Source organism: Mus caroli, unplaced genomic scaffold (assembly GCF_978045245.1).
Source record: "Mus caroli unplaced genomic scaffold, Mus_caroli_1 scaffold_4, whole genome shotgun sequence".
Taxonomy (NCBI): domain Eukaryota; kingdom Metazoa; phylum Chordata; class Mammalia; order Rodentia; family Muridae; genus Mus; species Mus caroli.
This window is the reverse complement of record NW_028227259.1, coordinates 32559471-32576343: the sequence shown is the minus strand read 5'-3', so window position 1 is coordinate 32576343 and position 16873 is coordinate 32559471. Positions and strand designations below refer to the sequence as shown.

Sequence of the window (16873 nt, the reverse complement as noted above, 5' to 3'; positions counted from 1 at the left end):
ATGAGAATGAAGATTTTCAATTTAAAGGGCCAGCAAATATCTTCAACAAAGTTATAGAAGAAAACTTCCCATACCTAAAGAAAGAGATGCCCATGAACATACAAGAAGCCTACAGAACTCCAAATAGACTGGACCAGAAAAGAAATTCCTCCCAACACATAATAATCAGAACAACAAATGCACTAAATAAAGACAGAATATTAAAAGCAGTAAGGGAAAAAGGTCAAGTAACATATAAAGGCAAGCCTATTAGAATTACCCCAGACATCTCACCAGAGACTATGAAAGCCAGAAGATCCTGGACAGATGTTATACAGACCCTAAGAGAACACAAATGCCAGCCCAGGCTACTATACCCAGCAAAACTCTCAGTTACCATAGATGGTAAAACCAAAGTATTCCATGAAAAAACCAAATTCACACAAACTTTCCACGAACGGACCTTCAAAGGATAATAATGGGAAAACACCAACACAAAGATGGAAACTACACCCTAGAAAAAGCAAGAAAGTGATCCTTCAACAAACCTAAAAGGAGACAGCCACAAGAACAGAATCCCAACTTTAACAACAAAAATAACAGGAAGCAACAATTACTTTTCTTTAATCACTCTTAACATCAATGGACTCAATTCCCCAATAAAAAGACATAGACTAACAGACTGGATACACAAACAGGACCCAACATTTTGCTGCTTGCAGAAAACCCACGTCAGGGACAAAGACAGACACTACCTCAGAGTAAAAGGCTGGAAAACAAATTTCCAAGCAAATGGTCCAAAGAAACAAACTGGAGTAGCCATTCTAATATCGAATAAAGTTGACTTCCAACCCAACGTTATCATAAAAGACAAGGAGGGGCACTTCATACTCATCAAAGGTAAAATCTACCAAGATGAACTCTCAATTCTGAATATCTATGCTCCAAATGCAAGGGCAGCCACATTCATTAAAGAAACTTTAGTAAAGCTCAAAGCACACATTGCACCTCACACAATAATAGTGGGAGACTTCAACACCCCACTCTCATCAATGGAAAGATTCTAGAAACAGAAACTAAACAGAGACACATGGACACTAATAGAAGTTATGAAACAAATGGATTTAACAGATATCTACAGAATATTTTATCCTAAAACAAAAGAATATACCTTCTTCTCAGCACCTCATGGTACCTCCTCCAAAACTGACCACATAATTGGTCACAAAACAGGCCTCAATAGATACAAAAATATTGAAATTATCCCATGCATCCTATCAGATCACCATAGACTAAGGCTAATCTTCAATAACAGTATAAATTATAGAAAGCCAACATTCACGTGGAAACTGAACAACACTCTACTCAATGATACCTTGGTCAAGGAAGAAATAAAGTATTAAATACTTTTTAGAGTTTAAAGAAAATGAAGCCACAGCATACCCAAACTTATGAGAACAATGAAAGCAGTCCTAAGAGGAAAACTCATAGCTCTGAGTTCCTCAAAAAGGAACTAGAGAGAGCAAACAATAGCAGCCTGACAGCACAAATAGAACCTCTAGAACTAAAGGAAGCAAATTCACCCAAGAGGAGTAGATAGCAGGAAATAATCAAACTTAGGGCAGAAATCAAGTGGAAACAAAAAGAACTATTCAAAGAATCAACCAAACCAGGAGCTGGTTCTTTGAGAAAAATCAACAAGATAGATAAACCTTTAGCCAGGCTAACTAGAGGGCAAAGGAACAATATTCTAATTAACAAAATCAGAAATGAAAAAGAAGACGTAACAACAGAACCTGAAGAAATCCAAAACATCATCATATCCTACTACAAAAGGCTATACTAAACACAACTGGAAAACCTGGATGAAATGGACAATTTTCTAGATGGATACCAGGTTCCAAAGTTAAATCAGGATCAGATTAATTAACAGTCCCATTTCCCCTAAAAAAGTAGAAGCAGTCACTAATAGTCTCCCAAACAAAAAAAGCCCAGGACTTAGTACAGAGTTCTATCAGGCCTTCAAAAAGACCTAATTCCAATTCTCCTCAAACTATTCCACAAAATAGAAACAGAAGGTCCTCTACCCAATTCATTCTATGAAGCCAAAATTACTGTGATTCCCAAACTACATAAAGATCCAAGTATAAGTATAGTATAAGCCAAAGGCTCTTTTTGAGATTGGGTCTCAAGCACCTAGGCTGGCCTTGAACTTGCTATCTCCAGATCCTCTAGCCGACTCAATCTCCCAAGAGCTGGGATTTAATGGCATGCATCCCCATACCCTGATCCTATAGGCTCTTAATGCCAAAATAGGGTAAATACAGATTTGCGAAAGCAGGCAGGTGTTTGCCTTGCAAGCTGTAACCACTTCTGCCACGTGGGGATGGGGTCTGCCAATTCTCGTGGCCGGAAGTTTCCCAGCAGGAAGAGGCGGGCTAAGAGCGCCAGGAAGGTCCTGGTTTTGTCGCTGACTACACTGCTGCCAGACTGCTCCGTTATGCTGGTGGTTGGCTCCAAGCTGCAGTCCGGCGCTCAGCAGCTGGAAGCAGAAGCCCCGCAGCATGGAGAACTCCAATACCTGAGGCAGGTGGAGCACATTTTGCGCTGCGGCTTCAAGAAGGAGGACCGCACGGGCACTGGCACCCTGTCGGTGTTCGGCATGCAGGCACGATACAGCCTGAGAGGTAACTGGGGCTGGTCTGGATGAGCGGGAGGATGTCCGGCAAGCTGGGCGCGCGGAGACGCGGGGCGCGCGTTCTTGGATAGTCCTAACCCGGGCTCTGAGGTTCTAGGAGTCCTAAACTTCCCGCGCGCGACCCAGGTGACAACTACTGCAAGTAAAACAGGTTCTGAAGGTCTGCCTTTGACCTTAGTCCCTGTTAAACCTTTTCTTCCGCATCCAGTTTCAACCAGTTGTGCGGCCCAGAGGGAGGGAGTGGGAAGAAACCTTTGGGAGCTTGTCCGAATCCTGCTCTGAGGTCCTGACTTTGCTCCTCCTCTTCCTCTTATCTCCGGTACCTCTTTGCTGCAGTTTTTAAAGTTGGAGCGAAAATGGCTTGGGCGGTGCTATGGCTGCGCGGGAAAGGGGAGACCCGGGGCCGTTGGCGGGAACTGTGGGGTTTTTCCTCCCAACAGCCTTGGCTTTTATTTTTTATTTTATTTTATTTTATTTTATTTTATTTTTGGTTTCTTTTCGAGACAGGGTTTCTCTGTGTAGCCCTTGCTGTCCTGGAACTCACTCTGTAGACCAGGCTGGCCTCGAACTCAGAAATCCGCCTGCCTCTGCCTCCCAAGTACTGCAGCCTTGGCTTTTAAAGAGTAACAAGAGGCTGTTTAGGAGGAAAGGATGGAATCAACCACAGGGCCCGGAAGGGCACAGAACCTCCTAGGTGTTGACTGAGGGTGGGGGTGCTAATGGTGGTATTCAGGAAACATGAAGAGCAACCTGACACTGGAGTAGAGAGTAGCTTTGAGTGGGGATATGGCCACTCTTAGGAAATTTGCTTAGTCTCTTAAACATTTTCTAGAGCTGTAAACTACAGCTTCTACTGCACAGATTGGTCCAGCCTAAAGGACCTCCAAGAATTGTGGTCCCTGATGAACCACAGACCTTTTAATTCACTTCCTCTGCTTAGACTGTGGATAGGTTTTTTTTTTGTTTGTTTGTTTGTTTGTTTTGTTTTTAGTTTAGTTTTGTTTTGTTTTTGTCCTTTACCTCTCTAGTGTTCATTCAGCTTTTCGATGAAGTTAAAGCTGGAAGTAGTGCTCTGGTTGCAAAACATTTACTCAGACTACACCACTAACCTGAGCATTTTCACTCTGCCTTGTGGGTTGCCTCACCTGCGCCACCCCTTTGCCTCTTAAGCTACTTGTGCATTTCCTTTGGGTACCTGCGAAGTGGAGGTCACAAAGTTCCCTGATAGCCATTCCGAGGAGTAAACAATTCTGTTTCCATATACTAGGTCAGTTTGCTTTCCAAATATCTGAAAACTGTTCAGTTTTTACATGATTGATATCACCTCTATGCCCATGGCATAGTGGACTTGGTGGTGCGGGTGAGGTGCTTTTAGGCTGTGTCTGAGGCCACATTTTGTGTGATGTCATTACAGCCCAGCGATGGCATTCACAGTGGCCGATTAGTGGGCGGGGACTTTTTGCCACATGGGTATCCCCTGGAGAACTGTGTGTCCTCACTGACTTGCCGCGTAGCTGGGCAGGGGCTCTCTCTTTTCCTGCGGCTGCTCCGGGGTCTTGGGTCCCAGGCACTTGCCCTCCGCAGAGAAAGCTGGATGGTGGCTTGCTGTGTTTCCCCACGTTTTAACTGTATGACAAACTGTTTTCCAGATGAGTTCCCTCTGCTCACAACCAAACGAGTGTTCTGGAAGGGTGTTTTGGAGGAGTTGTTGTGGTTTATCAAGGTAAGGGTAGTGCTGCTATTGGGAGCTGTCAGGCTTCACAATCCCAGTCTTGGAAGTCAAGCTTGCAGCTATTAGCCATTCCCACTTCTCCGGTTCATTTTCCAGTTCTGTTTTCTCTCTCCCAGCTATCCTGCTCTCTCTCCTCACTAATCTAAAAACACTGGGATACCCCTGCCCAGGCCTCTGGCACTTGCCACGCCCAGTACTTACTACCTTTTCTTTCCATATGAAGTATGAGTCTCTCCCTTCAGTCCAGTCCCACTGAGACAGCCTTGACCTAATCAAGATCGATTCTTCTCCCTTCTCACTTCTTTGTCTCTCTTTATAGGGAAACATCATCAGCTGGCCTCTAAATCAGCTTTTCCTGATTTTTTTCTGGAAAATAATGGAGAGCTAATTAAGTACAATGTCCTGTGAGTTTCCCAAAGTTAGAGAATCTATTTTGCTACTTGCTATTGTATTCCTAGGTCCAGAACATAGCCAGCCACATGGTATGTACTCAGTCTATATTGTTTACTGGATCAATAGATACCAAAGAGTCGAGTAGGTACCTTGCATATGTGATGACAGCCCCAAGTTCCTCCTGTGTGTCCTCGTCTAGAACAAGTGAGGTTCTGTCTAGTGCTGGTTGAGAGAACTCCAGAAGACAAGCTGAGTTCTGGGCCATACTACAACTCCTTCTTTAGAATACTTAGGGTGATGGCTCAGTAGGTTAAAAGAGGGCTTGTTGTACAAGCATGAGACCTGAGTTCAGTCCCCAGCAGTCACATACAAATTCTGTGTGTGGGACTGGAGAGGTGGCTTAGCAGTTAAGAGCATCTGTAACTCTAGTTCCAATATCATCTGCTCTCCTTGGGCACTGCATGTACATGGTGTATAGACACATGCAGGCAAAACACCCATACACATAAAATTTAAAAATGCTGGGTGTGATTGCATGTATCTGTAACCCCAGTGCTATAATGGGAGGGTGGACATAGGATCTTTGGTGTTTGGCTGGCTACTAGTTTAGCCTAAACAAGCTCCAGCCTAAACAGAGACCCTGTTTCAAGGGAAAGGTAGGAAGTGATGGAGCAGTGTCCTCTGGTTCCTATGGGCTCAGGTACACACATGTGCACGCACAACACACTTAGCACACAAAATAAGTAAAATCTAGGGCACTCAGTATGAATTACATCATCTTAGACCTACCAGACCCTAGATTGCTTACCCATTCTAGAACAGGTTGACAGTGTATTTAGTCTGTCTTAGTTCTATGTAGTAACTGACAGCCTCTGATTCAAGGTAATTCCTCAGAAATTCTAAACATCCATAAAATAGCTTGAGCCCAACCCAAAAAATGGGAAAGGGGGGCTTTTAAAGCACACCATAAAAGATTGAGAAGTTAGCCAGGCAGTGGTGGCACACACCTTTAGCCCAAGCAGTTGGGCCAGCCTGGACTACAGAGTGAGTTTCAGGACAGCCAGATCTACACAGAGAAACCCTATCTTGGAAAACAAAACAAAAAAAGATTGAGAAGTTATTAATTGGGAGTGAAAAAGTTAAAAGAAACCTAATAGAAAGAGGGGCTGGAAATCTGGCTCCGTGGTTGAGAGCACTTGTTCCAGTCTCCACAGGAAGACTAACAACCATCTGTAACTAGTCCCAGGAAGACTAACAACCATCTGTAACTAGTTCCAGGGGATCAGTGCTCTCTTATTGTCTCTGTAGGTCCTAGATGGCACTTGTTGCACAGATATCCATGCAGGCAAAAGAAAAGAAGAAAAGGAAAGAAAAGTCAGTTATCTGTATTGCAGTTGTCACCTGTGTGAAGATAGAATGTAAGCCATGTCACAGAATGCCTACTAAGCACCAAGCATTTTGCTAGTGTTAACTCTTCCTCATTTGACATGTGTGTTAAATTCTGCTAAGGTGTTCTTCAGTAAGATGAGGCTAAAGCAGTCACAAGAGGAATTAATAGCAGGATCAGGCACAGGCCTGAGTATATGTATCACCAAAGGCGTGGGGCAGACTCTCTCCATACTTGGCTGCAGGATGAGAGGATGGGTTAGGATATCATGGAGCCAATCTGATGAGTCAAAATATAAGATAAACATAATGTTATATAAAATATACATGAGGTAAATGCAGTTTTATGGGGTCATATAGATGAATGAAATAGAATTCAAACTTAGTTTAGTGTGACTGAAGCATTTCCAGAAAAGCTAACTATTTATTGTCACTATGATACATGAACAGACTGTACATGGAGTATTAGTAAACAAGTCCACTTGCAGTATTATTCATAGATATGGATCATGTTTGATTCAGCAATTCAAAACTGTCAGATGAGGTAGGAATATATTAGGAATTTGGAGGTTTTAGAAAATTAAAGCCAGGCAGTGATGGTATACACCTTTGATCCCAGCACTCAAGAAGCAGAGGCAGGTGGATCTCTGAGTTTGAGGCTAGCCTGGTCTACAGAGTGAGTTCTAGGACTTCCAGGGATACATAGAGAAACTCAGTCTCAGGGGGAAAAAAGAAAAAATTAAAAGGCTGGAGAAATGGTGCAACGGATAAAAGCACTTGCCATCTAAATCTTACAGACTGAGTTTGGATCCCTGGGATTCTCATAAAAAGCCCTATTTGGTAGTGCCATCTAATCTCAGAATTTTTCTGGGAGGGATGGACCATGGAGATAGGAGAATCTATTGGAAATTCATAGGCTAGCTAGCCTGGGTTGGTGGTACAGCAACAGGAACAAGGTAGAAGGCAAGAACTGCACGCTTACAACTACATATATACATATATACACTAAGATTTTTAAAAGCTGAATGGAATAGAAGAAATACCTTTAGGGAATTTCTAATAAGGAAGTCTGGCCAGGACCAGCCTGCGTAAAGATAGGCTGTACATGGACAGTGTGTGGTGGGTGTGACATTAGTAGCTCAGAATTCCCTCTTATTCCTGTTCTACTCTCTTTTTTTTTCCCCTAGGGATCCACAAATGCTAAAGAATTGTCCTCCAAGGGAGTGAGAATCTGGGATGCCAATGGATCCCGAGACTTTCTGGACAGCTTGGGATTTTCTGCCCGACAGGAAGGGGACCTGGGCCCAGTTTATGGTTTCCAATGGAGGCATTTTGGAGCAGAGTACAAAGATATGGATTCAGGTGAGGAGCAACCAATGCCTCAGGTTTCCTGAGTGCTCTTCCTCAAAAATCCATTGTAGAGTATGCCGGATAAATTTACATCTTGGGGAGCTGATAAGTTTTCTGAGAAGCTATGCTGGGTTACAGTGGAGAAGTTACAATTAAATTGCACAAAATCCCAGTAAACACTTGGTGGCTAGCATGTATTTGTTCATGATTGGATGCTTGGAAGTTTCTAAGCCTTGTCATTGGCAAATAGTGGCAGGTTTGGTTTGTAAGGGTTTAGGGTAGACGGAGGTTCATCTGGGACTGGGTGCAGGAGCTGTCTTTCATGATCATTTGTCTGCAGGGCTGAGGCACTAGCAAGTTTGTCTCAGTGTGGCACCTTACCCTTTTCTTCCTACTCTGTGGGAACAGAGGTGAAGAAAACATCTCCTTTTATGACTGGCATCTTCCTCTCTCTTGGTCCTGCTTGAGTGTCGCAGAGACCTGCCTTCAGCCTTTGTCATTTCTCCCCAGGACAGGTTAATGTCTCACTAGAGTGTGTGTGCTCATGTGTGCAGGAAGTAATAAATTACTGACTAGGCAGATGCCAGAAACCTGGACAGTATGCTTTTCCTCTCAAGGGTCAGTCACAGCTCCTAGTTAATTGGGAGAATTTGGGGCCTTGTGAGGGTTTGAAGGAGAATGGCCCCTGTGGGCTCATATATTTGAATGCTTGTCACCAGAGAGTGGTGCATTTGAAAGGATTAAGAAGTGTCACTTGGGGTGGGCTTTGAGGTTGCAAAGCCCATGCCAAGCCCAGAGCCTCTTAGCCTTCTGCCTGCACATCTGGATGTAGAACCCTCAGCTGCTTCTCCAGCATCATGACTGCCTGCATGCTACCGTGCTTCCCTCTATGCTGATAATAGACTAAACCTCTGAAATAAATGCCTTTTTTCTTTTCCTTTTTTTTTTTAACAAGAGTTGCCAGGGTCTTGGTGTCTCTTCACAGCAACAGAACACTGAACAGGCCTAGCGCACAGATTCTTCAGGAAAGCCTAAAGTTGTATTTGTCTGCAGTTGAGATGTTTTTAATGCTCGTAATTTTTTTTTTTTTTTTAGAAGTTGTGCAATTCTTTATGGACTAGAAATGGGCAAATTGGTAAAGGTAGGAAGTAGAGCGGAAGAGGTTGTTAAGATTTGGGAATTAATATGATGGAGAGTTAGTGTTAATGGGCATAGAGTAATTGAAAAGTTCTGGAAATGAATAGTGTGATGGTTATGTATAGTGTGACTGGGGCATCATCATCTAAAGGTGCTTGCTTCCAAGCCTAAAGACCTGAGTTTGAGAACCGATTCTCACAGGTTCTTTGACCTACACATACCATAACACATGCCACACATATCAAAATAAATGAATATAGTAAAATGTAAAGTCAGTTTTAATAGTAAATTTAATGTTTGTATATACTCATTTATTTTTGAGTCAGGGTCTCACTATAAAGAGCCTTGGCTGGCCTGGAACTAATTATATAGACAAGGCTGGTCTTGAACTTGTACAGATCTGCCTGCATCTACCCTCTCACCCTTCTCAAGTGCTAGGATTTATTACCTTTTTTTTTTTAAAGTAGTGGAGGATGAAAGTCTTATGCAGCTGTAGCTGACCTTCAACTCCTTTGGACTGTCTCCACCTTTTAGCTGGTGGGACCAGGCATGTGCCACCATGCTTACTTTATTGCTTTTTGTTTGTATGTTTTGAAACAGGGTTTCTTTGTGTAGCCGTGGTTGTCTTAGAATATACTATGTTGACCAAGCTAGATCCAAACTTCTAGAAATCCACCTGTCTCTGCCTCCTGAGTGCTAGGATTAGAGGTGTGTACCACAAAACCCAACTTATTGTCTTATTTTTAAATTTTCATTCAAAATCCTGCTAGATTCACAGGAAAAATATTCTTTAATGTAAACAGTCTCTCTGTGTTTTTATTGTTTCCCCTACAAGCAATAATTGCTACAATTTGTTTTGTACCTTGTCTACAGTACCATTATTTAGAATATGTGTGAAATCTATTTTCTATTTAAGATCCACTGTTCTATGGGACAATAATACATTGTGTTGAAAGGGTGACAAAGGGTGGTTAGTAGTCACAAAAACTGCATCTCCTGGGGATGCTGGGAGAATCTAGAACTGCTGAGGTTGTAGATGATTGATATAGTTTTGTTACTAAGCTAGAATTGCTAACGCTAATAGCTTTGAGGAAAAGAAGTTTACTTAGATCAAGGTTTCTTAAACTTCTCTCTGGCTCTTTTTTGCCCAATAAATTAAATTTTTATGTAGCTCCAGGTATATAGTAAATATACAAGCCAAAATGAAGTAAATCATTAAAAATTTACTTTATGACAATTCTTTGGTATAAATGTAATTCAGCATTTATTAAAGATGAAAACAAATTTACACAGTAATGAGATAGTTATGCTTGTTAATTTTCACACAAAGAATTAAATCGGCTTAATATAGGTTGTAGGGCATTTTCAGAGTCTATGGATAGTTTAATTTTATACACGTCAGGGATGAGAACTTACACCACAGAAATATGTAGTACAAAATGCCAGAAGTATGGTTGCCATTTGAGAAATAGGCGTTTCTTCTTCTAATCCCAAGCCAGAATTCATTGAGTGGTGTTTTCACGAAACCTAAGTTAGTTTTCAAAACCAAAGATTCTTAATACAATCCAAAGATACACTAATTTGGGCTAGGAAGATGACTCAGTAGGTAATAACTTAAGGTCAGTCTCTTAGAGGGCAGGACAAGAAAACAAATTCCTGAAAGTTGTCCTCTGCCCTCCCCATGTGCACTGACACATGCACCACTCCACACTTACATCATACGCATACACACAATATTAGATACATTTAAATATTAAGAACAACTCTCCCACAAATCAAAGATAGACTAATTTGAATATATGACAGAGCCAGGAAATAATGAGAGCTTTGTTTTTTCAGAACTAGATCATTATGATTCTAGAAAAGCAGCAGGCTGTATGTACAATAACATGCCACCATTTATAATATTTAATTTTCTCGAATCCAAGCTCAAGTGTTTCAGGCAGTGTTTGTGTTATACACATGTACAGTGCACAGTGTGTTGAGTATTTAGAACCATGGCTGCAGTGAAGTGCCAACATACAACACAGGGAGCACTTCAGAGTCATGTTGGGGTCTTTATGCATTTGATTGTAAATTAGTTTTTGGATGTTGCATGTTTAGTTTTTCATGGCTCCCACATTCCTTTACCCAATCACATGTGAATTTGTTTGTGTGTGTGTGTGTGTGTGTGTGTGTATTTACCCTAAGCCCATAGTTCAGGAAGCTGTGGTAAAATCTCAATGCTGGTGGTCCTGATGTCTACATTTTGATGATAGTCTTCAGAATTCCAAGGTGACAGAATATTCGGTGATAAGAGAAGTGCGTGTTTCTTCTTATGAGGTCATCAGAATTCACTCAACGGAGCTCCACCCTAATGACTTCTAATCCTAATCATCTTTTAAAGGCTGCATAATTGGATTAAATTTCTACCTAAAAATGAAAATTACATTTCAACTCATAAACTCTTGGGTGACACATTTAAACCTTATTCCAATAGCAGTTAGAAACAGGGACAGTTTTAAGTGGAGGAAGTGACATTGTACAGACTAAATATTTGGAAGAGTTATGAATAAAAGAACTTAAGCTCTTTAAGATAGATATGGTTTCAGAAAGGATCCTGGACTATCCAGCAAGATCTGAGAAATACCCAGAATATGCTGTGTCTTTTAGAACCATGTGTCAGGGAGGGGCACTGAGTGAATGCTGATAGTGTCACCACAAGAGAGGCTGTGTGTGTCTGATGTGACTTAAGTATACATGTATTCTCCTGACAATTCTACAGATTACTCGGGACAAGGAGTAGACCAGCTGCAAAAAGTGATTGACACCATCAAAACCAACCCTGATGACAGAAGAATCATCATGTGTGCCTGGAACCCAAAAGGTGGACAGCATCCCAGTCATTTTCCTTTGGATAAACTGGCAAATTAGCCAAAAGGAAGCAAGGTGGCCACTGGAACTGCCTCTAATCATGTAGTTGATTGTGTACCATTGAGCAACTCAATCACACTTTGCTCTTATTTTCACATTTATGTTTTGGGGGTTAGGCTCATGTGATCCTCTTTATGCTTTTATATTACATGAGCATTTGAAGTGTAATTTTGACTTGCCTGTGAAAAACACCTATGATTTAAAATTTTAATTTGGAGCAGATGAAGTTTCAAGTGTTAACTAGATTATAAAACTAAACTCTACAAGGGTATAGTGAGTACCCAGGAAAGGACATTTGTATTTATAATAACTTAATAACAGATGTATCTCACATGCATGTTTCCTATGGCCTTTGCACATGAGATAATTTCCCTTTTATTTGATGCCATCAACAGTGGCTCTAATCCTTCATTTTAGCTCAGATGGGAGAGCATTACTTCAGCATAAGTGTATACTTGCAGATAGCTAATGGACAAGCTTCCATGGCCTCTGCTGGATGGTTGGGAAAATAGTCTGACTTTGAAGGTATGAATTGAGGTGTGTAACCTGCTGGCTGTTTTCATGGTTGGCTTGTTTGCTATTTTACCTTTCTCATAGCTATATGAAACCCCTCTCAATCCCCTTGTCTCCTCAGATCTTCCCCTGATGGCACTGCCTCCTTGCCATGCCCTCTGTCAGTTCTATGTGGTGAATGGGGAGCTATCTTGCCAGCTTTACCAGAGGTCAGGAGATATGGGTCTGGGTGTGCCCTTCAACATTGCCAGCTATGCTCTGCTCACCTACATGATTGCACATATCACAGGCCTGCAGGTGAGTTTCTTTCAGAAGGCATAGTTAGAGCCAATGCAACACATTGACCTCATAGCAGGGAATTCAGTCTGATTAGTATTAGAATTTTATACATGTAAATAAGACATGAATTGGCTTACCTTATAACCCTCCTTGGAGCTTTCTGGCCTCTTGTTGCCTATGAAAACTAACATTCACATAGGTTGTGTGTGTGTGTGTGTGTGGAGGGGGGGTGGAATTTTGTTTTTGTTTTTTGTTTTTGAGACATGGTCTCAAAATCCACATTAGCTCTAACTTATTGTCACACAGTCTAAGAGTGAAGACCTAAGATTTCTGAGTGCTTGTGAAAAAACAATGTCTTGTGACTTTAGTTTTTTTCAAAAAGAGAATTGTTCTTGGAATGTGTGTTCATGCTCCTCTCATGTGTAGCAGATAGGAGAGAGTTTACTTCAGCTGTTATTTATATACCTTTATGGAAAAACATGTTTTTGCCATATGCAGCTTGTCTTTGATTATATACTTTACTCACGTGGCTCTTCTTAACGCTCAGAGAATAGAGTGTCTGATGCTCTGGATAGAGCTGGCTATTGCATGAGACTTTAGTCCACCTCATTTTTAGGCCCTCCCTGCTCTTCTAGGTTCACAACGCCAACGAGAGCAGTAAATATGTGTGTGAGCCATCATGTACAACTTAAAAAAAAACTTTTGTAAATTAGCTCTTCTCAAAAGCCACACTGATAAAATTCCTGCTTTGGGACGATTTGAAGTATTTGCATGTTATATAGTGTGTTATTGTGTATGTTATATAGTGTGTTATTGTGTATGTTATATAGTGTGTTATTGTATATGTGGGGGCACACATATTCCATTGTGTGTGTGTAGAGATCAGAGGACAATGGGTCCCAGGTTGTCAGGCTTGGTGACAAATGGCTTTACTCACTGAGCCATCTCACCTGCCCTTAATCTGTTTTAAAATGATGTGCTTTAAAAAGAATTGAAACGAAAATATTAACTGTTGTGTTTTTTCCTGTGAGACATTTTTAGCCAGGTGATTTTGTCCACACTTTGGGAGATGCACATATTTACCTGAATCATATAGAGCCGCTGAAAATTCAGGTAAGAAATATACCTGTTAGGTCTCTTTTTGAGCTTGGTGCCTTCTCTTGACAACAGATTGGATGGCAGGACATCTTTTGTCTCACAGTCACTCTGGTTGATGCTGTCTTACATGGAAGTGCTCCAACCGTAGGGCTTTTAATAATGGGGGTGAGCAGGGATAAGACTATAACCAGCTTTAACCATAAGCACTGAAAATCATAAGGTATTGCATACCAGTACCAGGGAGAGAAGCCCAGAGATATGTCGTTTTAACTCATAATTTTACTGGAAGAATCAAAGTATAAATGTTTGACTTTAGTTTGATGCTTAAGTCCAGTAAGCAGTTAGGTCTGAACTTTAAAAAGGCTGTCTGTTCTAATCCCTATAACACAGTAGCCATCAAATGAATTGAGATGGCAGTAAGAATGAGTATCCATGTTTCGTGACCCTTAAGGGAAAAAACTAGACTGGCATGAGTAAACAACTGTGTCCCTAAGTTTAGTATATTTATCAGGAGTTACCTGGTGGCTTCAGCTGATGATCACAGCTAGTTAAGAGACTCCTGGAGTAGGAGCATTCCAAGGCTTGCCTAGGCTACAGAATGGGTTCAACATAAGCTTAGATAACTGACCAACACCCTGTCTCACAATAAGAAGCTGGGCTGCAGCTGAATTGTAGATTACTTTTGTAGATCTCACAAGGCCCGAGGTGCAATCCCCAATGTTGCAGAAAGAAAAGAAGTACAATATTGCACTCCTGTAAAATAGTACCCTGTGGTAAAATACTGTATTGGTTTCATGAGGAGACACAGGAATGAATGTAAAATAATGCCATGATTTTGTTTTTAGCTACAGCGAGAACCAAGACCTTTCCCAAAGCTCAAAATCCTTCGAAAAGTTGAGACAATCGATGATTTCAAAGTTGAAGACTTTCAGATTGAAGGGTATAATCCACATCCAACAATTAAAATGGAAATGGCTGTTTAGAGTGCTTTCAGTGATGCTGTGAATATCACCGTTTTTTTTTAATTAGGTATTTTCCTCATTTACATTTCCAATGCTATCCCAAAAGTCCCCCATACCCTCCCCCCCCACTCCCCTACCCAACCACTCCCACTTCTTGGCCCTGGCGTTCCCCTGTACTGGGGCATATAAAGTTTGCATGTCCAATGGGCCTCTCTTTCCAGTGATGGCCGACTAGGCTATCTTTTGATACATATGCAGCTAGAGTCAAGAGCTCCGGGGTACTGGTTAGTTCATAATGTTGTTCCACCTATAGGGTTGCAGATCCCTTTAGCTAGTTGGGTATTTTCTCTAGCTCCTCCATTGGGGGCCCTGTGATCCATCCAATAGCTGACTGTGAGCATCCACTTCTGTGTACACCTCCAAGTGTAGCCATTACAGTTGCTCATGGAGTAGCCTATGAAGTACTTCAGGTAGAAGCACTCGCAGTCCCTCAAGGCAGAACCCTTGAAGTCCTTCAAGGATGAGCCCTCACATTCCCTCATGGAGGACTCTATCCAGTCCCTCAAGGAGGAGCCCTCACAGTCACTCAATGACCACACACAGTCCATCAAGGAAAAGTCCTTGCAGTAGTTCAAGAAGGAACCCTCAAAGTCCTTCAAGGATGAGCCCTCACAGTCCCTCATGGAGGACCCCATGCAGTCCCTCAAGGAGGAGCCCTCACAGTTACTCAAGGACCCCACACAGCCCATCAAGGAGAAGCCCTCGTAGTCCCTCAATGGGGAACCCACAAAGTCCTTCAGGATGAGCCCTCACAGTTCCTCATAATGGATCCCATGCAGTCCTTCAAGGAGGTGCCCTCACAGTCACTCAAGGACACCACACAGCCCATCAAGAAGTCCTCTCAGTCCTTCAAGAAGGAACCCTCGAAGTCCTTCAAAGGATGAGCCCTCACAGTCCCTCATGGAGGACCTCTTGTAGTCACTCAAAGAGGAGCCCTCACAGTCACTTAAGCACCCCACACAGCACATCAAGGAGAAGTCCACCCAGTCCTTCCCGGAAGGAACCCTGGAAGTCCTTCAAGTATGAGCCTTCACAGTCCCTCATGGAGGACCCCATGCAGTAACTTGTTGTGAGCCAGCTCATGGCTCACATGGACAGGGTACACCTGAGTGGCAGGCCAAGGCTGAAAGAGAGGGGAACTAGGCAGTCAAGAGAAAAATGGAGCGAAGTCAAGATTCCTGATCAAAGCTCAAATGTTTAATGGCAAATGCACTTATAAAAGGGGGAAGGGGGAGGCCCATTCCCTCTAATTCATTCTAGGAGCCCAGCTGCAGGTGACGACGTGCAGGATAGGGTGTAGTTCCAGAATAGCTCAGCGGCCTCCCAGCAGGCAGCAGTATCTTGAAGGGGAACAGTGGCAGTGGCTGAGCAATAGAGTGATCTAGGGAGGGAGGCTACATCCTAGGTAGTCTCCTTAGTGGCAGAAAGGTCAATGTCTGGCTCAGCCTGCTTCAGGCTGGAGGAGGTTACAATTTCCTCCCTGTTATTAATATTTAAAAAAGCTGGACTGAGGCATAAAGTTTATTTATGCTCTATAGTTCTGCCTGGTTTCTTTGGGTCTAGTGAAGAAACCTGTCTCAGTGGGATTCCCTAACTTTTCTCATTGTAAACCCACCTATTCGCTAGGCCATGGTGAATACCCTTGTCTGGGTAAGACTGGCTACTGTCCCAAGTAAACACTCTGCAGACTAGCCCAGAGCTATTCTAGCTCATTCTTTGTAATGCCTAATTAGTTTCATTGTCTCTTCCAAGCTCCTCAGCTTCAAGTATTTTCTAGGTCATTGGAACACTGGGGAAAACTTAGCTATGTCAGAATTCAATCTTAAAAAGCACTTAAGATAATACTAAAAGAGAACACGTGGATCGTGGGGGTAGGGTATGAGTATACGGGGGTGGGGTGGGGTGGGGGGTGGGTGGGGGGGTGGGTTATGAGATCACCAAAGTTCCAGGAGGTGAGTTTCCGTGAAACTCTGCCTCGTGAGTGCTCCCAGGCGCCTCTGCCTGCCAAGCAAACTTCACTGGAGTGTGTGTAGCATTCTCCCCCTTTTTATATTCAGGAGTGCTCTAAAGATGAGTGGAATAGAATTGGCACTAATAGAATAGTGCCAATAATAATAGCAAGTTGAATATATATATAACCCAATCCAGTGGATTCAATGTACTTAGGTTTTTTGTTTTGTTTTGTTTTGTTTTTAATCTCTGGCCAATTCATCAATGTTCCAAGTGCCCAAGTGACTTTTGCTAATATCTGAAACTTCTGCCTTTCTAGCCTTAATGTATGCTATGTCCTGCCCTATTGTTAAGACTACTACTTATAAGACATTAACCTTTGCCTCCAATTTTTTTACATGGCTCTGTGGTGTATTATTAATA

The 16873-nt window shown here is 42.2% G+C and overlaps 1 protein-coding gene across 1 annotated transcript; it reads left to right on the top strand.

Moving 5' to 3' along the window:
* The first annotated feature begins 2419 nt into the window (after positions 1–2419).
* On the top strand, positions 2420–14471 carry Tyms (thymidylate synthetase). The gene is made up of 7 exons (XM_021162903.2): positions 2420–2666; positions 4327–4400; positions 7376–7550; positions 11440–11541; positions 12223–12398; positions 13422–13493; positions 14324–14471. The coding sequence occupies exons 1-7, from the start codon at positions 2480–2482 to the stop codon at positions 14459–14461; spliced, it is 924 nt and encodes a 307-aa protein (XP_021018562.1). The 5' UTR covers positions 2420–2479; the 3' UTR covers positions 14462–14471.
* The last annotated feature ends 2402 nt before the right edge of the window (positions 14472–16873 follow it).

Excerpts from the sequence above, each read along its gene's own strand:
- Tyms (XM_021162903.2), top strand. The coding sequence starts at position 2,480 with ATGCTGGTGGTTGGCTCCAAGCTGCAGTCCGGCGCTCAGCAGCTGGAA. Across the intron at positions 11,542-12,222 it reads GTGTGCCTGGAACCCAAAAG|ATCTTCCCCTGATGGCACTG; the intron begins GTGGACAGCATC and ends TTGTCTCCTCAG. Across the intron at positions 12,399-13,421 it reads CACATATCACAGGCCTGCAG|CCAGGTGATTTTGTCCACAC; the intron begins GTGAGTTTCTTT and ends AGACATTTTTAG.